This window comes from Zosterops lateralis (assembly GCF_965231275.1).
Source record: "Zosterops lateralis genome assembly, chromosome: 1".
Lineage (NCBI taxonomy): Eukaryota > Metazoa > Chordata > Aves > Passeriformes > Zosteropidae > Zosterops > Zosterops lateralis.
Genome location: NC_139762.1, coordinates 24,326,369 through 24,350,241, shown reverse-complemented (window position 1 = coordinate 24,350,241; position 23,873 = coordinate 24,326,369). Strand labels below are relative to the sequence as shown.

At 37.8% G+C, this 23,873-nt stretch overlaps 1 protein-coding gene across 11 annotated transcripts in view; it reads left to right on the top strand.

Moving 5' to 3' along the window:
• The window catches only part of LOC310918741 (uncharacterized protein), a 62,238-nt gene that overhangs the window by 3,515 nt on the left and 34,850 nt on the right, over positions 1-23,873 (top strand). Inside the window, exons 1-2 of one of the 11 annotated variants that reach the window (XR_014591740.1) lie at positions 13,122-13,178; positions 13,626-13,759. The exons of 5 other annotated variants lie outside the window; for them this stretch is intronic. Coding sequence is in view for 1 of the 6 variants with exons in the window: in XM_083877701.1 (XP_083733827.1) it covers positions 14,940-14,943 (4 nt within the window). In the remaining 5 variants the exon portion in view is untranslated. Of the gene's footprint in view, positions 1-13,101; positions 13,179-13,625; positions 13,760-14,910; positions 14,944-23,873 lie in introns of those variants that run through there. 5 more of the 11 variants (XR_014591738.1, XR_014591739.1, XR_014591741.1 and 2 more) reach the window with 5 other exon arrangements.

Below are 23,873 nucleotides of genomic sequence, written 5' to 3'. Positions count from 1 at the left end.
CCTAGTGTTCTCACCTTAAGACAAATCATATTGCCCATCAGAGACAATGGCAAGGGAGATGGGGTGTTTGCTAAGACCTGGCTGTCTTTCATCACAGTATGTCCAACAGTTCTGCTGTAGCTCTTGCCTGCTGTACAAAACCTGCCTGGTGGGATAACACTTTCTATTATAGTGAACATTAAAGGGATCAAGTGTGAGCATAAGAGACACCTCTGTCTGAGAGATGACCACGGTGACGATTTTATTTGACCAGGATATGCACCTGTTTCCACTGAACCTAGTGGGAGTTCTATGGCAGATGGTACTGGCAGTACAAAAATGCCTTAGTGCATACCTGTCATAGTGCATGGTAACCAAACAGATTTACCTCCACCTCAGTGTGAGCTTGCACGAAGAATATGAAGTTGACGTAAAGACTAGCTTAGCTCTGCCTCTGTCACAGTCTGTTGTGTCAGATCTGTCCACTACCATCTGCTCTTCAGCTGCACTGAGCCTTGGCTGGAGTCTCCCAGAGCGCTGCTTCGTTGGCTTACCTGAAGCAGGCAGGTGATTCAGGTAAAATATGTAAAGTTCCTAATTTCACAGACCCATTGCAGGTAATGCTGAGGGAGGATTGCCTATTTATGTTAATTGGCTGTTAGCAAGTGGATGTCTACTCAAATTTCAGGTAGAACTTGGTCTATTGTATTCAGCTAGTCTGACTGCATGTTATAAAACTTTAACCTCAGGGACATTTAGGTGTGTTATTTATGTTAGGACCTGCTTGTGTTTTAGAAAGAGACAAATATTCTCTCCTTCAAAGCAGAGCAGAACAGATGCCACTACAGAAAAAACAGTGAGGCTTGGTGGTTAAAAAGTAGGTGAGCTAGAGATGTAAGACATGCTTTTAAAAGCATGGGTGTTTTGGTGTTGGTTTATTTCTGTTTCTTTGCATCTGTTTTCTTTTCAAAATGACTGGTGAGGCATAGCAGTTTGAAAAATTAATAAATGATACAACTGATGAATATTTTAGAATCAAGTTCCTATGTAATAGCTAAAATTTCTATTCGCTTATATGTATTTCTAAATGAAGGTTCCAAAGCCTATGAAAAAAACAGGTACTGAGGATGAAAATTAAATGTTCCCGCATAAGAAGAAACAATTAGAAAAAAATGTAATTCTTAACCTCCATATACAGCTGTGAAATTAGACAAATCTATATCAACCATTGCAACCACAATCCCACCAAATGTCTGTAAAGCAAGCTTTTTTTTTTTTTAATGAAAGTAAATTTTGTTGTAAGAGGTGACAGAAGAAATCAGACACTAAAGTTTTGCATGTATATGATCCAGGCATTCCCTTAATATTTGAATAATTGTGGGTTTGCTAGCATGCTTCAATCAGACACAATAAAGTCAAGCACACAAAAGTGTTTTTCTTGTTTCCAAAACCAAACATTTTTCATCTTGCTGAAAATACAGTAAAATAACTCATATTATTACAGACCTCCTGGAGATGGGTGTCTTTATTTTCTGAATGCTGGAATTGCACAGCTTCTAGTTTGACTAATTGTAAGCTCCACATATCTTTTTGGATGCATATTGGAATCTATTCCTTATATTTTAATTAATTAAGAGAAATACTCTGGTATTTGTTTGTTGCTTTGATGAAAATACTGTAACTAGAAAGATGCGAGACTCTTTAGCTAAGACGTTTTGTGAGATGAATAATTTATTATGCAGGCATAATATATTAAGGAAGGTAATTTAAGTAAGATTGCAACTAATACAGCTAATTGTTAAGTGACCCTGAAGCTTCAAATTGGCACTTGATATTTGAGGTACCAACAAAGATTAATTTCTAGCAAAAATCAGTTATTTGTATGTGATGTATGTATAACTATTATAGCACATATTTCTTTATAATTGGTCACAATTTTCCAAGTTTACGTGAAGGTTCAGAATAAGAATTTCTTCAGCCTATTGCACATGAAGGTATAAAAGTGAGTAATTTTCCTACTATTCTGCTAATTTATATGGTCAAGTGTAATTAATGAAACTCCATTAAGAACATAGAAGAAATTAATAACTTAATAGAATGTCCACATTTCAGCACAGTACCAATCACCAGTGACTATATCAGTTTCTCTTCAAATTTGTCCATACTGTTCACCTGACAGATCAGCATTCCCAGTGTTTTTTAGAAATTCCAGAAATTCTGATAGTATCTGAGATGAAGTGCTCCAGGCAACAATTACAAAATCTGAATAAGCTTCCTAAAACTTTAACTATTATAATATATTTTGGTGCTAAAATGGCAAATACTTGAGTTTTTTTCATATTTCAGAAAGTCTCAAAATACATTAAAAATGTCATTACTTAATAAGGATTACTTCTAAATCATTGTACCATACTGGGAGTCATGCCTTTTTGAGTATTATTCATGGGGAAGAAAGAGCTGGCATGTCACGTCAGGTAATCCCATAAGTACTGGTAAGAACAAAGAATTTCCTAGACTTAACTTTAGTACTCAGGAAAATCTTCTGCCACCTCAAATAAAGAGTTCCACAGACACAGCAGAGCTGAGAGAAGTACTTAGGACTTCCAAAGACCTCACTAACACTCTGGCAAAAGGATTTATTTCAGCTTGGAGAAGAAAAGGCTTTGAGATGACCTTATTTCAGCTTTGCAGTTACTGGAGGGAGCCTACTAGAGAGATGGAAGGGGACTTTTCACAAGAGCAAGTAGTGACAGGACAAGGAGGCATGCCTTCAAACTGCAAGTCAGCAGGGTTAGATTAGATACTAGGAAAAAATTCTTTACTGTGAGAGTGGTGAGGCACTGGAACAGGTTGCCCACAAAAGTTGTGGATGACTTATCCATGGAAGTATTCAAGGCCAGGCTGGATGGGGCTCTGAGCAACCTGCCCATGGTGGTAGGGTTGGAAATAGATGATCTCTGAGGTCCCTTCCAACTCAGACCATTGTATGATCCTGTGATTCTATGATGACTGAACTGATGTGAGAATATGCTGTGTTCACTGCAAATCCAGGCAGATCTAACCCACTGGGGTGTGCATCAGGAGGTGGGAATGTGATATGGTCGCTTTCCCATGGAGCCACATGCTGCTCCTGCTTTACGCAAAAAATATTGTGCACCAGCGCCTCATTGGGTGCTGCAGATGTAACTGAGAGGACTTTACAGCAGATCCGATCGTTTACCTATTGAGAGAGATTTATTGTTTTTCTTGTTGGCCCTTCTGCGAAGGCAGGGCTGACTGCCACAGCAGCAGATGCTCAAGGCCAGGGTGGACGGGACCTTGAGCAGCTTGTTCTAGTGGAAAGTGTTCCTGCCCATGGTGGGGAGGTTGGAACTGGATGACATTTAAAAAGTCCCTTCCAGACCAAACAATTCCACGATTTCAAAGCCCCACGCCCTGGAGCTGGTCAGCTTGCGTGCCTGGCTCCTGCTCCTTTGGCATGAAACAGCTTTTGTTGTCACCAAACTTGAACATCCTTTTAAGAACAAACTGCTTTCTACCTGCCGCTATAAACCCGACGCTTTAAAAACTACGCGAGTTGAGCACAAGTGGTTTTGTAGCGCACCGCTTGCTGCAGGGAATCGGAGCCTTGCTGTAAAAGGCTTTCGGGGGCCTTTTACACATCTTTGCGGCAACAGCTGGTCCCAAAATTCAGGGCTATTTTATCGTCTGCTGCCATCTTCTGGCTGAGCCGGAAAACAAGCGGCGGGTGGAGCGGCCGTGGAAACGCAGCCGGCGCGGGAACAAAGGCGGCCGCGCTCCGGGCGGGTCTCGCCTGCGCCGGCCCGAGGACAAGGGCAGGGGATGTTTCTGCCGCCCACCCAGCAATTGATTTTAGATTCAGAACCTCTAGAGAGCCCCGCGGTTTGTGGTCAGTGCACGTGGCTCGTAGTCCGTGTGGTGAAAACAGATCCTCCGTGGGGCTCGGTGGGTTCGTGTGGGGTTCAGCAGGACAGTCCAGCCGGTCAAAGGGGTAACACACGGGCTCCTCTTCTCTGCTGGCGCAAGGGAAGAGGAAAACCAGAGAATCGCTCTGCAAGAGGGACGGTGACGAGCCCCAGTGCCTTTCCACTGCCTGTTTGCAGCTGCAGCACATCGGGGAATTGTTACAAAAATTCCCTTACCTAACAATTGTGTGTCAGTCTTCCTAGTGTGAAATTTAGTTAATATGTATGTTCGTCCATGTATATATTATATACTGGAATGAAGTGGAATAGTGGTATTTTACTGGACGCTGTAGTATTGTTTGTGCTTCAGTAAAACAAACTAAAGCACTACCTGGCCCTAGAAGTAAATGCCTTTGCTTCTTGGAGGCTTAGAGCTGTCTATAAAGGATAGGCCTGGACAACCAAGGTAACACAACATCCCAGCCTCTCTGACATGTGTTTGAAACCCTCTCAGTGTCATCTTGTATCATAGATAACTGGCAAGACTGGCTCCAGGGACATCTGGATCAGCAGACAAGCGGCGAGAATCCTGCAAAAATATAGCTGCTTTGTAAAGTTTTACTATGACTGCTAATCAGCAGCGTGGGTGTCAGTGATTAGTCAAATTGTGTTGTACCTGAAAGTATGAAGGCTAAAAGAACCTGTGTAAAGCCACATTGATGGTGCCCCATGTTGGCTGGTGCACCTCATGTGCATGAATAAATATTTACCCTTGCAACTCTATACTTTGTGTCCTAACTTCTCCATTGACATGGGCCAGTTGTGTATTTTTATGACCGAGGTGAAGAGAATTGGAACAGCTGCTGTGACCCCCATATGTCTGAGCAGCACTGGAAATGGCAGATCCATCATTATCCAGGGCCAATCTGTATTGCTTATCTCTGTGTTGGGGTTATAGCTCAGTCTAAACAAAATAAAGGACTTACTGGACCATTTACACAGGTAAATTTAAAGCCTGGGAAGTTTGCTTTAGGGGAGGAAAAACCAGCTAGTTGTTTAGGAAACTGCTTCTTTCACTGGCCCCAGAGAAGGGATCTTGGGTAATATTCCATTCACTGTACTTGTCCTTTGGAGGTGTAACAATTCTGTAGAAGCATGGCTGATGTATAGCTGGGTTGTCATGAAAAGGGGTTGTACATCTGATGCGAAAAAAGAATTCCTGATGTAGAGAAATTAGCAATACTACTTAGCTAGTAAACTTCTGTGCAGGACATTAGAGCTGAATGGTGAGAACAAAACAGTGCCAGAACTTGATTTATGTTTGCTAAAGGAGTAGCCTCAATCATAGTGTTCCAGAATAGTGCATGACGTCATGTTCACTGTATATTCCAAGAAATGGCAGTATCTAAGCTCTGAAGTGGTTCTCCACAAGCTCTTCAACTGCTGTGGAACTGGAAGTGGTGCATGGTACTTCATGTTCTTGTAATGCCACAAGTTTAGCTCTGTAAAGACTGACGTGTTGCTGAAACATGCTGAGCATTTGCAAACGTCAGGAGACCTCACAGCACTTACTGTTGATTGAAAAACTGTGGTGATTTTCATCAGTGTTCTATTCTATGTGCTCTGAGTATTGTGAATTAAGTTTTTTATGCCCCAGTAGGGGAAAGACAAAGATTGGTTGCTGTATATATCTGGTACTTTAAGAGAATTAACAGGTTGGTTCTATGTTCTTGAGGGGTTGTTACTGGGCTTTTAACGCTTTTTAGTCTAAGTTCACTGACCTGGCTTAACAGTGTGAGAATTCAGTGTCATGAGAGTTGTTTATGGCTTATTGCAATGGCTTCATGCCATTTGGGGAAACAAAAAACCCAAACCCAACAAAAACAAAGCAAAACAAAACAAAAACAAAAAACCCCAACAAAACCAAACAAACAAAAAAACAAAACCAAAACAAACAAACAAATAAACAAAAAACCCACAAACAAACAAAAAAGGAAAAATAAGAAAAAAGAAAAAGAAGAAAAAATAAAAAATGAAAGAGATTCATGTAAGAAATGAAAGAAAGAGAAGAAACAGATGGTATCAGGTATTGCTTTGGTGGGACCGTACCACAAAGCCTCTCCTCATGTCATGCATGAGTTGCAAAACAGTGAACAGAGACTGGAAAGTGAATCAGCTTACCCTAAAGTAAATATATACTTGATAGTCACCTGGATTTAACCGTAATTTTGATCTTCATTAACTATATTATTATATAGATAGCTATCTTTAGATTGCTGTATTGAGGTGTGTTGATCTTTGGCTAAATTATTTCCTAAATTATTCATATGACACTTGGGGAAAGAAGTGGCTTCTTGGTGTTCCTTTTGGTGTTACTGCAGTGCCTATTTTCTGTTCTGGATCTGCATGTTTGTGGGCAATTATTGCAAAATAAAGGATCATGTTATGAATATGGGTCTTTTTTAAAGTAAAAATTGTTTGCTATTTAAAACTCAGGAACATTGCCAGAATTTAAACCTGAAAGGTCTGAATCCCATTCTGAAACCTATTTTGTCACTTCTGAGATTTTTACCTTTTGAAACTTACTTCATGAACATATTCAACAGGTAGATTTTGCAGAGTTCTTGAAAAAGGCGTGAAAAGCCAAGTTTCACTGCATAGGACAAAGGTTTCATTCACTTCAGCAGGCTGCTTGCGTCACTGGCTGAGAAAGTGTGCTGAGATTTAGAACTTCCAATCTGATTTTTGGCACTAGGAGAGTGATGTCATTTCCTGAGCTGTGTGTCCGTGCTGGAAAATTAGAAAACACAGGCTTTTTGTACAACCATCTGTATTTAAAAGCCCGAGAAATGACACATTATGGTGAAACTCAATTGAAATACATTGAAAATTACTTCACAACAGTAAAGAGGATCCCTGAAAAAACATGCTTTTCACAATTACGGAATTTTTGAGCTTATTACCATAATAAGATTTTGTAAAATAGTTAACCTGTACAAAATAAAATGTATTATTTCCTTGTAACCATGAAACAAAGTGAACCAGAATCAGGTGTTGTGGTACCCCATTTTTGTTGACAAAACCTCCTTTGGAATGGTATTGCTGTGGGAAAAAAACCCTAGATACTGTCCTTACAGGACTCCTTCTTGAACTCTTATTTAGAACACTTATTTATAAGGCATACGTGGGGAGTGTTTGGGGGAAAACATTAATGGAAAATTCTGGATGGCATTTTAGAGGCCATAATTTGTACTGGTTCTCAGGAAGGAGTGCATGAAGTGAATATTCTGAGACTGAGGTTGTGCAGAACTGGGGAAGTTTAGCAGAAGATTAAATTCATATTAGCTATTCCTCCTCTGAGGGTGAGAGATTCTGTTTTACATTTCTTTAAAATGATGCTTTGCAACTTTAATGTAACTTAATTTGGCTCCATGGTAAGATCAAACATTCATATGTTGCACTTTCAAGTTTGAAGTACAAATTAACTTTTTAACAGTTTAGACTGCTACTAACTTGTAGGATCAGTTTTAGCTGTTTAAAAAATAATTGTTTGCCTTTTCTTATTTCAATTAGAGTTTTTTCCTTTTTTTTGATCTGTGACCAATGTAAAAAAAAAAAAAATAAGCCTCAGTATATTGTTTTTTGTTCAACTTGGTTGCATTGTGTGATTTTTCTTTTTCTTACATCCACATGAAGAACCATTCAAGAAGAGTCATATGAGGGTATATGCAGTTTCTGATCCACCTGATAGTCAGATGATCAATACCCGTGAAGAACACTTTGCTTCTCTAACATGAATGATTCTTAGCTGTAAGATCTCTAATGATTTCTAGTTATTAGATGTTCTGTGTGGGCTATATTAAGACTAGTGCCTACTTTGGCTCCAGAAAGAAGATAATAGAGTAGTGGTGGTGCAGAATCACCTGAAGAGCAATTTGGCATGTGGCAGAGTGGATATCAAAAGTTAGACAACAACCATTGTGCATTCTTAGGAGATTGATCAGATGCAGGGCCTGAAGAGCAGAGAAGCTAGCAGCATCATCTAACATTACCATGGGTGATGTGAAAATTCAAAGTACTCTGAAAAATTGGCTAGAGTCCTTTCTTTATTCTTGTAGTAACAGCAATATGGAGTAAAACAATACTGGTTTTCCTTTCTTGGGTTGTTATCTAGAAACCTTGGTGATCAATTGAACAGAGCACCACAATATTTTTGAGCAGATTAGAACTGGCATACCTGTTGCCTGAGGTTCCCTGTGTTCAGTGAAAACCAAGTGGCTTTTTAAAGACCATTTCTAGAAATGTTTTGCTAATTTGGAGCAGAAAGTAAGTAAATGCATGGAGTTTCTCTAGACATTTTTCAAAGAGAGCAACTGAGAACTGCTGTCTCTGGTTGTGTGGCTGGTATTTTAACATTATCTGATTAACATTGAAAGAAATCTTATAGATATCAAGGAAAAAATTGGTTTCATTGATTTTACTGAAAGAATTGTGGATAGACTTGTTCTTGACTAACTGCAAGTCCTTTTTCCTTCATCCAGAAACTTCAATGATAAAATAGTTCATCTCATACAGTTAGAATTCTACATTAAATGTATAACAGTAAAATCTTCTATTCTCTGTAAGAGTACATTAGGCAGCTGGATTAAAAAAAACTAGAAAAGATTGATTATAACTGAAATTCATAGAAATGGCAATTTTGCCCTAATTAAAAAGGAAATTTGAAACCAAAATGAAAGTATGTCCTGTAGCTTATTTTGGCATAGCTATTATTCACGACTAGAGAACCTCTTGCGTAAAATTTCCTTGGCCAGATTATGTAATTTAAAAAAATCATATTGTTTTGAAAAAGTTTAAAAATATTTTTCCCTCCAAATAAACAGCTGTAAGAAAATGTTCTGACACTAATACTGGAATGCTCTGGGGTGGCTGTGAGAAAGATTTGATGCATGACCTTGTCAAATGTGAAAGTAACTGACCTATAGAGATTTGTTGCTGTGCTTCTACTGAGGATTTCAATGGAATCAGTGATTGCACAAACTGTAATGAATGACTGAAGGAGATGTGAGAAAAGTGGGTCTTATCCACAGTGACACTGTGTTACCTATAATGTCTTGGGGGCAGTTTCACTAAAGGCTACAGAAGCCTTCGTGACTGATCAGAGTACTTTAAGAGGGTTCTTATAATGAAAAAATAAGTAACATGATGCCCCTAAAATATAAAGAAGGTTAATTTTCTTTTTCAGATGCATTTTTTTCTACTGTTAAATTGCAAGACCTCCAAATGCATACATCTGTTTTTCTTCTGATCATATAACTTATCTTTTTGCTTAGTCTCACTAAAAGCAAGTTTCAGTTGCTTTGTTTCCTCCTCCTTTTTATACTACTGTTTATAAACTTAAACCATTTATCTTTGGTCAGAAATCTAGGAAAAAATCTAATCCAGGAATTTGTGTATATGCAGGTTTTTAAATTTATTTTGTTACTGAATATTTAGTTTTTCAACATGTTATTTTAATTTTTCATTAACAAGAAAGCTTTTGTTCTTTGTTAGTTTTCTTCCACTGTTATATTTTTCACAATTTCCACCTGTTAGGACTATCTGGGAAGGGCATGGGTGCCAAGATGGCTTGATCTTGACTCCTGTGAAAGAGAAATGTTGAGACAAGTTGTTTTTTGTCTTTTAGTAAGAACTTGAGTTTCATTTTTGTCTTAATTGTCATTCAAGAAGTGTTGTGATTAGAAGGCTAGTCTTTCTTTGAGGCAGAAAATCAGAGTGCAAAAATAGGAGTTTTTACTCTCTAGCTGTTACTGTTTAAAGGGAAAAGTGATACAAGAGAAAAATTATGTACATCCTTCAAGAGTTAATGGAAGTACTTGTTTTTAAAATATCAGGTTTTCTATATTTGCAGTTGGTGCATAATTAAGATGAGAAGGGCCTTCAGGAGTTCTGAGACTGGTTTTATTTTTCTCAATACTGTTACCAGCAGCCAAAAAGGTAGACATCCTAGAGACCCTACAGTGACTGTGTGAAGACTTTTTGTCCATTGCAACGTTCATTTTTATGTAATGCTATTTTTTTCCTTTATAGTGAAGACATAAAAATTGCCATAAGCTGCACTTCTAAGACAATGTAAAATACTAAGAGCAATAATTCTAATAACTCCTGTAGATCAATGCCTGAAAAAAGATACTCCAGAATGTCAAGCTTCATATGTATTCCTTGGCTCTGAGAGAAACTGCAGTAAATGCTGCTTTTATAGAGAGTTTCTGTGACTGCCAGTGGAAGAACTGTAACACATTTATAGGGAGTAAAAAACTGGCATGACACATGCCAGACTAGAACAGCAATTGCTTCCTTTTTACTACTGGAAGAGGATTAATACAATAAATCATTAGGACAATAATTGGAAATCTATTTAAAGGAAGACTTAATTATTAGAAGTTATAATTTAACTGCATGATAAATTACAAATAATGAAAAATCTGTATACCATTTACCCCAACCCAGAGTTTTTGTTAAGGAATATATATTTTCTCTCTGTTTAAGGAATGCAGAGGATGAAACAGAAAATCCTAACTTCTTTTTGAAAGCAGAAATTTTACAAAAGCAAAATACAGCAATAATAGCTTTTAAATGGAAAAAAAATGAGTGACCATTGGTTACTAGAAAGGGTAAGGCTCATTGTATTTGACAGCAGTAAACCAGAACATGGAATCCTTTAGGAAGTAGTTCATGTGATATTATATTCCAACTAATACTGTACATATGAGATATAAAGTTCACAATATGTTTCAAAGCAGACATGATCTTTCTTTGCAAGACCCATTGGATGCTTTTGATTTTAAAGTCAAAATACACATCTCATTAGATGCTCCAGTTTCCTCTGAATGCTGTTCAGGCCATCCTGATAATGTGACTCTGTTTCGAGACTATCTCTGAATGAAGCTGAGATATTGACAAAATGGAAGTTTATTGTAGGACCACTGAGGCACGTTCAGGGAGCTGGAGCACCTGACAAAGAGGAGATGCTCAGAACTGCATTTGTCCAGCCTGGAGAAGGAAAGGCAGAACAGTGGGGACCCAACTAGTAGCAGGCTTCTGCAATCACAGGAAAGATGGAGCAGACTCTTCCTCTGAGGTATACAGTGAAAGGACAGAAGCCAATGTGAGGATTTCTGATGAGATGAAGAATGAAAATGGCTATATGTGGCAACAGACTGACCAGAAAACCTATGGTATAACTGCCCTTGCAAATTTTCAGTATCTGACTGTTGCCTGTGTAACCTGATCTAATTTTATAAGTAGCATGCTGTAAGATGGAGAGAGAATTCAGTGTTTTCTAAATGATTCCTCAAAAAATATTATCCTTTGACTCTAATGTCTTTTACTTGAACTTTGTAGATACAGAAAAATATATATCTTGTCAGTGTGATCATTGATGTTAACTTAATAGCGAATGTAAAAAACTTTGCAATTGTATATGAAAAGTATGTAAGAAAGATTGGTTGTTTTGTCATTGTGCAGCCTTAAAAAACTTTCTGGATAAAGTATGTTTCTTGACTTGCAATCTTCAGAAAAGCAGAATTGTGTCTTTAGTGTTTCCATTCTTGATTTTAATCTTTCCCTGAAATTTGATATGAGTCTATCTGCTAATACTTTTTCGTTCTTCTTTCTAGTAAAGTTTTCTTAGTTCTTATCAGAGATTGTAAATGGTGGGTGCTTTATCATTGCAGAATTTTCTCAGAGGAAAAAACCCACCTCCTCTGAAGATGAAAAACCATTCTGAAAAGAAACCATCTTTCCTTACTCTTCTCTCTATCCTATGAAACTATAGACTCTTCAATATCACTAGAATGATCAATATCACTAGCTATTTTAAAGACTGCAACAAAAAATGGCAGTATGTTACTGGCAGACCTGAGGAAAAAATGCTATGATAGGGGAGAAATGATGGCAGAGTAGGAATTGTATGGCTGTTAAAGAAGCCATAACTTAAATCAGGAGAGGGTTCTGTACAGGCCTAGATAGATTGTTAGACCCATTTTATCTCAGCATCATGAAAAAGGATTAAAACCCAATAAAAATCCTCTTCTTTTATTGCATAATAATTTGCCTATATTACAGCCAAGAAGGCCAAAACCAGCCAGCCAGAGTTGGTAAATGGCAGTGTTTATTTTTCTCTGAGAATTAATTTCAGGAGGGAAGTAATTTTCTATCAGGGTTTTCTGAAGTAAAGGGATTTGGAAAAAACCATCTGGACTCTGAGATAATTCAGAGCAAAAGCCTGCATATGTACTTTGTATAGGAAAGTGCTATGTTTCATCTATGTGGTGTATACTTTTAAAAACAATTCCTTTCTTATAGAAAACAGCTTGAAAAGCTGGAATGAACCCCAGGAGAAACAAGTAGTACACAATGCAATTGCTCACCATCAGCCTATCCCTGAGCAGTAACCTGCAGCTCCTTGCTGATTCCCTGCAGTTCATATACTGGGCATGATGTTCTATGGTTTGGAATATCCCTTTAGTCAGTTCAGGTCAGCTGTCTTGGATGCGCCCCTTCCCACCTTCTTGTGCAGCTACTCTCTGACAGGGCACGGGAAACTGAAAAGTCCTTGATTTAGGGATTAAGTTGGTGACACAGTAATGTTTTCACTACTTAGCAACAATAAAAATGCTAGTGTATTACCAAAATTACTCTCACACTAAATCAAAAATCGAGCACTGTATGAGCTACAAAGAAGAAAATTAAAACTCAACCCCAAAACAAATATGAAGAACCCCATAGTTTCTGGGAAGCAACCTTTATACATAAATTCCATTTGGTCTAGATCAGCCATTGTGTCTTTCACTGAAAATACTTTTGGATCTGGATTTGAGAGGAAGATGAGTGAGCACAGAGCTCCCAAATTGGTAATTGCATTAGACTCTGTAGTTTGTATGAACTTCTGGAAGTTTCCTTCCAAAGAAATTGTTCTCAACATAAATGAGAATACTGCTCTTTCCTCTGTGGTAGAGAATTTATAAACATGTTGATAAATGTAGAGGTGAGACTGACCTCAATATCCTACCAGATATGGATTTTGTGGGAGGCTGCTGATGACAGAAATACTTGTTTTAGTTTGACTACTTCAGTTAAGTAGGTGTCCTAACTTTCAGTACACTTTAGACATTGACCTGGACTTGTCTTGGGACTTATTCCTATTTGTAAACATTTCAGTGTTTGTTAAGCTTTTTACATTCCTGATGCTCTGGGACCCCAGAAACAGAGGTAATTAGAAAAACAATCTATCTTATGACAATGTCAGTGGCTTGACTTCATTACACTGCATAGTGGGAGGTAATGTATTCATACATAGGAAATGTGCAGACATGAGCTATAGGAATGCAAATCCTCTTTGCTACCAGATGATCTTAGATATAAGTTTAGCTGTTCAGGAAGATCCAATTTACTGTAGAGACAGGCATAAGTGGTGCTTAAAAGAGTCCCTCAGGAGGGAAACGACAATTTAAATTTATTTTTTTTTCTTTTCCCCATATTAGAAGGATAAGATAAATTTTTAAAAAATGTGGTAGTTTGTGAAAAAATAACACATCTCAATTTTGCCAAGCAATAGATTTGCTATTGTTGGGAACGATGTGTGTGAATGACACACAGCCTTTGCTGTAAGAAGTTGAGAGTAGAATCCTTGTAAAAAGCAATATTCTGAATTTCTAGTCAAATAAATGCACAATCAGCTTCTTCCTGACGCAATCTGAAATCAGAAAATTTAAGAAGAGATCCAAACATAGCAAGGCAACAGAAAATTTATTTCTTGTAAATCAGTCTTAGAAGAGGATGACTAGTTTAAGGTAAGACAGAACTTTTCTATCTGAGATGGGCCCTTGACAATGCAGTTGTAACAGCAGAAGAAATCCAGATTTCTCTTCCCTTAATGAGCCTGCCTGCAACTTTCTATCCAAAGGGATGGGTTAAAAAGGCTCTAGATTAGCTGAGGTGTTGGGAGCCAGGGCAAAGCAAACGAAAGAATCTGTTCAGTGGCTCCTGCCAGAGATGACTTAGAGTCTGAGGGCAAAAGGAATTCCAAATGTTTCATGTTGATAGAGCTGAAACATTGGCATGCAAATTCTATGTTGATGGTATTTTTAAAAGACTTTTGATGATTAATGCTAGTTTTCTAAGATGAAGGGGAGAAAATGTGCCGCTAGAAGCCTCACAATGGTTCCTTTGTATGCAAAGCCAAAAAGAAATTTAAAAACTTTATTTGGCAATCAAAATAAAAATTGTTTTGAGCTTTTGATGCCCTAGATATTTATTTTTTTATATGCCATATGGTCCTTTAAAATTATCTGTTTTAAAAATGTTGTTTCACTTGGAGGAAATGTTGGAGGAGGAGAATTGCCACCAGCTGAAATTCCATTATATCTGTACAAGAAACTACAAACTATTATTTTACCTTATCAGCTCTCACTGCTGACCAATTTGATCAAGTTGTATGAATCTGCATGACATCCCAGGGAAGGGCAGCACCTTTGACTAAGAGGATTGGGCATGTACTTTGTTAGGCTCATGATGATTATAATTTTTAATATCCCTTCCTAAAACAGGGCAACTATTTAACAAAAATGAGAACATTATCCCAAAGAATTTGCAACCTAAGTTGACTCTATATGATTCCATATGTTATGGAAACAAGCAATAGTGAGAGAATAGGATGAGGAACTAATACACTTATTAATGATAAAAGATTTAGTTCTTGTTGAGTTCTATTTCTCTGCAAAACTTCTGAAATCTACATTTAAACAAGAAAGTAAAGAGTGCACTATTGATTCATTTAGCACAGGGCTTGTAGGAGAAGGAATTTTCAGGGCTGGTTTGAAGCAGAAATCATCAGTGTTGAGAGAGTAGGCTTTTATGAGATCTTCACACATGAGGGGAAATGAGGCAGTTACAGACCCCTGTTTGTTAAAAACAGTACAGATTCACTCCTGAGACAGGCTGGAGGGACTCAGCAGACTTTCATGGTACAGCATGTGTAAGTAAGTCAATGTGGCTCTAGTACTGAAACTACCATTAATAACAAAGAAACTGCTAGCAGATTTTAGAAAACATTATAGTGAATAATAAACCTACCAGTTCTTTAGTCTCCTTATTTCTAAAATTTCCCAAAAGTAACAGCAGTAGCTATTTTACTTACTCTTCAGGCTCTATGTGGAACTCATTGCAGTTTGCTGGTTTATAGTCTTATCTTTGTCCCTGATTTCCTGCTTCTCTGCTCTCTCTCACTTGTACAGACCACCAGGCTACACCATTATCACATTTCAGGGAATTTCTGGAGATGTGATTTCTACAGTTTGTTTCTGCTTTTTCTCACTGTCAGCAAGCTCTTTTTCAGCTATGGAGCTTATGAATGGATCCCCTAAACTGAGCTTCCCTCAATATTGGTTGCTTTCTTGAAAATGAAATGGGACAATAGGTCCTGTTTAACTCCTGGGTCCTTTAATGTACAAGGAAAGGTTTTAAAGAAATTCCAGTGATTTCTAAACACAGCAACTCATTAAATTAACCTCTTCTTTCACAAAAGGAAGCTTTTAAGTACATAAAAAGAATGCTTTTAGTATTGATTGTTATTTAATACATTTTTATTTAAAACTATGTATTCACAGTTTATTTATGGAAATTCCTTCTCTCTCCACTTACCTCCTCCCTCCCTCACAGTATTTTGTTTCACTGTGACTGATTTCTTCTTTATGCTATCTACAAATGACCAATAGGGTGCTACGAAAGCACAGAAAACTCTTATAACCTTTTACTAGGCAGAAGTAAATACATAACTAGTTTGTACAAACACAGTTGTTTTGTACCCTGGCTTCCTGCCAGTGTGCCCATTACTCTTGAGCCCCTTTTGACTGTGAAGTCCTATTCCTGCAGGTTTTCTAACCATGTTCATTCTCAAGTCTTCTGCTGAGCTCTCTGTTCCCTTCTCCTCTGCTCTGTATTAACTCATTCCCTTTGTGTGGCAGTGAGAACAAATGGGACAAGGGAGAGGAAAGGGTAGTTCTGTTAAGTTCTTTCTTAGCAAGAAACATTGTCTGGAAATCAAAGTCTTACTAAAACTTACTTGACTGGGAGTTGGGCTTTAATGGTCCTAGTGGGTCCCTTCCAACTCAGAATATTCTGTGATCTGTGATTCTGTAGAATGGGCAGAGGCACCTTCCCCCCATGTGCCCAAGGGCAAGGACTGTGTGTTTCTCAAGGAGACTGAGACAGACAGAGGACATGGAGTGCTGCTGTGTAAGCAGATGAGAATTGAGATCATCAAGCTGTTGATCTGGTTTTGGTTTGTTTCTCCACAGGGGAAGGTAGGGTTTCAAACTGATAAAAGTTTGAAACATAGTGTATGCAGACTAAAGTAATTACTTCAGTTTCCTAAAGAATTTTAGTTTTTTACGTTTCTAAACTTCTCAGTGTGCCACTGTGCACGTTTAAGAATGCTTTTGTGAAATAGATTTTAAGTGCTAATGATAGTTAAGTGCAAAAGTACTGCAACTGGGTTAGTAACACACAATAGAATATACTCTTGGTGAGTTATTAACCAGTACTGAGAGAGCACAGATGTTGTAAGATTTATTTCTGTAAAAAATAACATTCTGTCTTTTAGTTAAATTAGATTTGCACTCCTTTCCATAAGGCTAGTTTTGTCTTTGTCTAGCTGGCCTTCCTGCAGCTTGCAGCTAGGTGGGGTGAGCGCAACACTAAAATTTATTCCTAACACCAGAGCTGAATTGTGAAATACAGTACGTAGCTAATTTGAAAGTCTGAGAGTATATTTAATATATGGCTACACAGGAGTGTTGTTTAGGTAAACCAACAACAATTTTTGGCAATTCAGTAAGCAAGATACAACTTAGATTTTGGTTTTATGACTACTAAATGATTTCAAACCTTTCTTGCAGTCTTCATATTCATCATGGCTACAGTAGCAGGTTAAATTCCTTGGCATTGTCTGGGCCTATATAATTGATTTAGAGGGTCATATATGGAATTTAAAGGTGATAGGGAAAAGGGAATGGTTTTATTTCTTAAAAGAAATCAAACAATTCAGAAAAAACATATTTTTTTTCCCTTAAATATTCATCCTTCAAAACTGCTACATGGAAGTAACCACTAGATAATCATCTGTCTTTCTGGTTTTAATGTCCCATTGTTAAGTTTTTAACTGCTTTTTAAATTTTTTTTCCAACCATGGACAGCTGAGCCTTCATTTATCTCTTCTGTCACTTAGTTCATAAAAACATGGCAATGAAAGCATGGCGAGACTTTGAGAACAAAATGTTTTCTAATCACAAAACATTGGCAGCTAAGGGAAAGAAAAAATTGGATGCTTAAGAAAATGTTAAATAAAACCAGATGAAATTTTTAACTTTGCAAAATGGAACACTTGCATATACTTTCTGTCTAGAAGATAGAAACCCATAGATTTTGTATCACTTATGCCCTGAAAGCCATATACAAATCTACAATACTTACTGTACAATTTTTACCACCAATTCCTTTGTCAATCCCAGAAGCTTTGCTGGTGAAATTGCTACACAGAGGGAGTTGAGGAATGGAAAGAGCAATTGACTAGCTCAAGGTCCTACAGGAACATGTGGTAGAGATGGTAGCTGAATCCAGGGCTCCTGTGCCACAGCTCAGTTTTATACAAAACAACCCATTTTCTCTAGTTAGCACAATAAAGCACTGCCTTTTGTCAATGAACAATTTAGCTGCATAAAAAAGGTTGTCAGATCATGGTAAACACCTATACAACTTTACTAGGGTCCAGTTCCAGAGTTGCAAAGTGCCACAGAATTAGTTAATTTGTGTTGCCTATGCTGGGCTTTGGATGGCTCCTCTTTTGGATGCTGCCTCTGTGGAAGATGCCTGCAGCAGTTTAACTCCATGTTTTAGTTCCTTCTGTATATAACCAAGCAGTTAGCCATTAACATATTTTCTGCTTTCTAACAGAATACCTTATATTTTCAAAGTGTGCTATTAATGCTAGGCACTAGCATTGACTAGTTATGTCAATGAAAAATTGAATATGAAAAGGTTTTATGGCATATTGTTTTACTTTGGGGGAGAATGAGACATGAAAAGGTTAAGTAATGTGATTGTAGAAACTGTGGCCTCTCAATTTTCACATGGATCTGGGTGGCAAGAGACCTGTATTTCAGCCACAGCTCTGTCTGCCTCATTATTAGTAAGTAATCACTTGCCCTTTGTTTTGTTTTTCGTACGTGCAAAAGACTTGCAGTCTTTTGTGTGATGATGCACACCACCTTGTCCTCTGACCAATCCAATATGCCAAACTTTTAAATATCTTGTAAAGGAGGTTAGGTTCAAACAAAGGCTGCACTACTTTTTCGGTCAAGGTAAGAGGGTTGCTATACTACACTGCACACACACTATTTTGCCAAGGGCACTACGTTTACAAGGGAAGTGAACCATTTACTGACTTCCAAAATTCTGAATGACTCTGTCCTGGCTTTGGAGGTGTTTAGAGCAGTAGCTAAAAGTCAGTCTGGGTTTGCTACAGTGAAGAATACTCTGTGTATTTCTCTTCTTTTTCTGATGAATCTGTGGAATAGATAATGATAAAGACCAATCTAGTCTCAGAGAAAATTGCTGATAGAAGATTTAGGACTGTTGATTTGACCCTTGCTTCACGATAATGCTGTTCACTGATGACAGCATTGATCTGCTCTCCACTCTTTCCAAAAAAAGCCAAAGGAATTGTGTTCATTGTGCATATTGTGTTTAAATAGGAGGTATAATTTTTTTTGGTGTTTTCAGACATTGGAGTTGGACATCTGGCTTCATCAACAAAGGATGGCTTTCTCTCCCTTACATGCTCATGGAGCAGGAAACTAGTTTCACTGAGAACTCTTAAAGGCAGCTTTCCTGTCTCAAAAATGGGCTGATACTGCCTTAGCCTGTCATATACACCGTGCTGGAGAGAGTGCCAGGCAGAGCTCAGTGACTGTTCTCTGCACACTCTGTTACACAAGACATGGGATCTTGGTCACAAACAAGGTGTAATAAACACTACTTCCATTTTGGCATTGAAGGTGTTTTCTCACCTCTCTTGGATCTCATCAGTGAAAGATTAATCAAGTTTCCAATCAACATGAAGTAGGAAAGATTTAACAACTGTTCTTTGAAAAAAAGCCAGAATCTGGCATCTACTGTATCCTATTTGCCTGTCAGCAGGCTGGGCAAGTGGCTTCCTAATTTCAAGAGAAGTGCTTGCAGAGAGGGATGATTGCTCATGCCAGTAGCTCTCTCTGATGAAAAATGGAAAGCAATGATTATCTTCAAAAGTCCATGAAGGTTCAGTTAAGGTAAAATATGAGACATATGATCAAAGGACTAAAAAGTACACAAATCCCAAGTGAAGGTCTGATTCCATGACAAATAACTCTGTTCAGCCTTTACCAAGAGACATAAGGGCACCAGAAAAAAACATTCTGGGTGATTGAGGATACCCATCCCATAGTTTGCTTTAGGAGGATTAAAAGCACATCTGCTTCCCTTTGTCAAGCCACATATTTCCCAGGCCGTTGATAGATTAGGTTAGCATCAGTGAGATGCAGACTGCCTGACATGTATCTTTTCATCCTCTTGAAGCCTTTTTCTTTTTTTCAAGAATGGGAAGAACCCTGAAATGAAAAAAGTTGAACAAAATATTTTTTCCTCAAAAGTTGTTTTTGTTTGTTTTTATTTTAGGACAATTCAAGGAAGGCTCATTATTGCTGAGATTCAAACTATTTTTTTTCAATTTATTTTATATTATTGACAGTGAACTGAAAAGTTGATCATTGCTGAATTTCAGTGACTTTTATCTCCTAATTTGTAGTCCAAGGACCTATACCCTTATCTGGTAGGGAATCCCATTAGAGATTTAGTTTGAATGAAGCTCTGAAGTCCCTCTGTGTCTGAATGAGTAATAAGGGATGTCAGACAGAACTAAGAGCCAGGAAATCTTTAGCTTTCTCTGTTTTAAATTCTGTGTATTTTTCAATAAGTCCTGTGTGCTTCCATGTCAGAAAAAAAAAATGAAGCTATTTTCGATCATTCTTTTTCTAACCATTTGTTTTAGGACAGCCACAGGACTGCTATAAACTAAGCTACTTCCTAATTATCCTTAAAAGACAATTTCACTTGGGTGATGAAGATAATGGATGAAAGATGGAGATAAAAGAGTAACTGAAGTTCACTGTGTTTTGATGCCCTCCCCTGTGTCCCAGCCCCCATTGTTCCCAGGCCTGGCAAAATGGAGACAGAATCTGGCTTTTAACCTTTTCATAACCTGGAGCAAGTCAAATCTTGAAACTTTTTTTTTTTTTTTTTTTTTTTTTTTCCCATTTGTAGGAAATAATCTCAAAGTAGCAGGACTATCTCTGCAAATCAGAATCAAAAATAGGACTGTAACCAGAGACTACTATTATCAGATAATTTGGTTTACTATAAAGGAATATTTTGGTTAGTAATTTAATGAAAGTTGGAATATCCGCTAATCAGGTTGATCTTGCAAAAAAATTTCAGAATTTTTAATGCATCATAAGATTGGAAGGAGTTGCTATATGTGTTTATGTAATGTACAGGGATTGCCTTCTCAGAAGTTTTTAGTTCTCATTTGCCTCTCATATTTTGGCCTGGATGTGGCTGCAAGTCTAGAAAATAAAAAGAATACGCATTTAGCATTCATCAGCAGTGTACAGTATTTAGTTTTCTTTTCTTTTCTTTTTAGGAGGAAGATATATTTCACAGGGACTATCCATGTAATTTATAGTGCATCACTGTGGTGATCACAATGAAAATTGCAATAGTTATGAATCACCATGTCCCACAAAATATTAAGAAAATGCGAAATTTTTTACAATGGTGACACCTTACCTGTCAACCTATGATTCTGTTTAGAAAACTCTTCATTATAATGAGAATCACTGAAGTAATTTCCTTTACATACTTTTGTCATCGAGGTTAAGGCCTCAGTTTTGCTTTTACAGGAATGTTCTGCTTTTAGAGGGAACGCAGGGTATGGGCCACATGGGGAAAGAGGCAGTGGAGTGAGGGTGAGGAACTGCTGCCTACCTGCAGGACTCGGAGGGTGGGCTCTCCCTCCAGACCAACTGCTCCCAGCTGTGGACCATGCTCCAGCAGCCCTCCCTGCTCATCCAGGACCTCATCTGCCAAACAGGATTTGTCAGCAATCTAAACTCATCTATCTGATGTTGGATCCCAGAGCTGGAGGGAAGCTGAGGAGCTGTTGTGTGGTCGCCTGAGACAGAAACACCAAACTGAAGAGAGCAGGATGGAGCCAGAGGAATGTCTTGTGTGTGAAGTATGAGGCTTGACAAGTCTGGCAGTACTCCCTCTGATACTGCTTTTGACTGAATTAGCTTTTGATCTGAGTTACACAATGATAAATCTATGTAACTCTATTGAAGTTTACTTAACAAAATTAAGTATCAGAGTTTGTTTTAGTAGAGTTACTCTGCATTTTACCAGATGCAATTAATCCTGTCTGAGTTATATTGTTGTCTTTGATTCTGAACACTTGAAATGTAAACAATACATCCAGTACATTTATGGAGTGATGAAAGGACAAATTCTCTTCGTGCTCGTATCTATGGAAAATGAATGTTTAGGATTTGACACCAGTTCCGTCAAGGCAAAGTGTAACCCTGGATGTGTATTTTAGACAAGACTCAAACTGTGGTTGGGTGAGGTTCACCTCAACTGTAAGATTAACCAAACCTTTCCTCTCTTGTAACTACTTTCCTCCTCCTATTGCCTTCCGCTTCTTTTTCCATATTAATGATTAATTGCTTATGTTCCTGCTCTCTTACTAAAATGCTGAGTCTTTCACCTACTGTTTCCTTTTGGTTTATTCCTTTATAGTTGTTCCAGCTAAGCACCATCTATATGCAAAGCATCTAAATGTTTATATGGAACATGTGGTTCTTATTTAGCTTTGCTCCAGACATGACGTGTATGTGCATAGGAAGGAAGATGAAGTAGTTAACAGTGCTAACAGAAATCTAGATATTTTAGAAGAAAACTGCTTGCTTAAGTGAACTAAAAAAATGTAATCTTTCCAATTAAAATATTCCTAAATCAAGAAAAAAAGAGGAGATTCTGGATTAGTACCCCAAAAGGAAATATCTTTAGCATTGCAAATTGTTGCTCTACAGTCTGAAACTACAGCAACGTTTCCAAAGTCTGGTTTAAATAAGCAGGATTCTTAAGGAATGCAAAATGTAAAGCTTAAATATGAGTTCATTTCTTTGCTTTTTTCTCGTTTTCATTTTTCTTTTTTCCCCCCTTTCCCTCTCTTCTACTACTCTACTTTTTAAACTTTATCTACTTTTGCTACTTTTTAAAATTTTTCTTTTATGTATCCTTTTCTTTCTTTTTTTTTTGTCTTTGTGCACAGACAACTTTCCAGATTTTTAAAAAAATATCTATCTTCAATATATGGAAGGTGTTTTCTCACTTTGGACATATTTATGAAGCAGTAGTACTTTAAATCTCATTTAACAAGAAGGGAAGTAATGCATGGAGTCTCTAGTCCTTCTTGCTGAGGACTCTAGGACTAGCTGACTCTAGGAAACCTTTTACTGCTATCTATATAAAAAAATCAATTACGAGGAATATTGGGGCATCAGGAGACTGTTAGCTTGGCTTTACTGTGGTTTACAGTGAGGATTTAGATACCTGAGAGCTAGATGTTCAAGACCTTACATGGCTGTGGTGCATCTAGGAACTGATTTTCTGCACATTGTTGTGCTTCTGAGCTCCCATATGGGTTAAAATTCACCTTGCCTGTCATAAGGAACATAATTTAAAGGGACAGAAAAGCTCTGTGTGTGTGTGAGTTTAATGCTTCTTTCTTTACAATTCTTTTAATGTGAGTTTAAACTCTTCTTTGAAGATAACGAAGACTGAAGGTAGTGGTGTACTACCACAGCACACAGGTAGGATACAGTGGTCTCAGTTTCTTGGTTGGAGTGATGCCCCCATCATCTTTATTTTCAGATCTCTCAGATGGTAGAACTTTGTGTCCTTCTACCTGAACACTCTCAGGTGCTTCTTCAAGAATTTCACAGGAAGTCTTTGTGTTGCAGCTCATGGGCTTTAGAACCGGGGTTGGGATTCCACCTGTTATTGCAGCATTGCCATTCTCTCCAAACACACACAGCTTCTGGTTTCCATGGTGCAGAGACCTGTCTCTTGCTAACCAGAGGCAAGGGCTGCAAATTCAGCCTACAGGGCATATCACTTGCAACATCAGGGTTACTTTGCATCCCTCTCAGTACCTAGAGGGAATGGAGAGCAGAAGTTAAGACAACACTTAAAATAGATTTGCTGGTTTTGTTCTCTGTGTAGTGAGCAAATAGCTTGCTACTTGTTCTGGTGTTTTCTGTACCCCCTCTGACGAAGTGTATCCATTCCACTTTTTGCCTTACCAAGCCCTTTTGGACAGGAATTTTCTTCTTGTATAGTATCTATCAGAGGGAGTCCTGACCCTTAGCTGAGGCTATTTGCCTTATAGGCATTGCTATTTGAAAATGCAAATATTAAGAACATAAAAATGTACCACATAAACCCAAACCCAGCTAGCACAGACTCCTCCTTCTGATAGTGGACAATTTGACTTGTTAGGGTACATACATAAGATACAGGGCAAGTATAGCAAGATGTTTATTCTCATTTAACTTCCTGATCATGGCACTCAGCAGCTGTGTTGGGACTTGGGTAGCCAGAGCACAGATCATCCTGTGCCACAGACACTAATAAACCTGCCCTCCACATCTATTCCTTTATCTAAAAAAAATGTAAAGTAAACCTAGGAAAATACCAAAGATTATATTAATATTAGTGTGGGTGTAAGTTAATACTATGGAGGTTAAATAA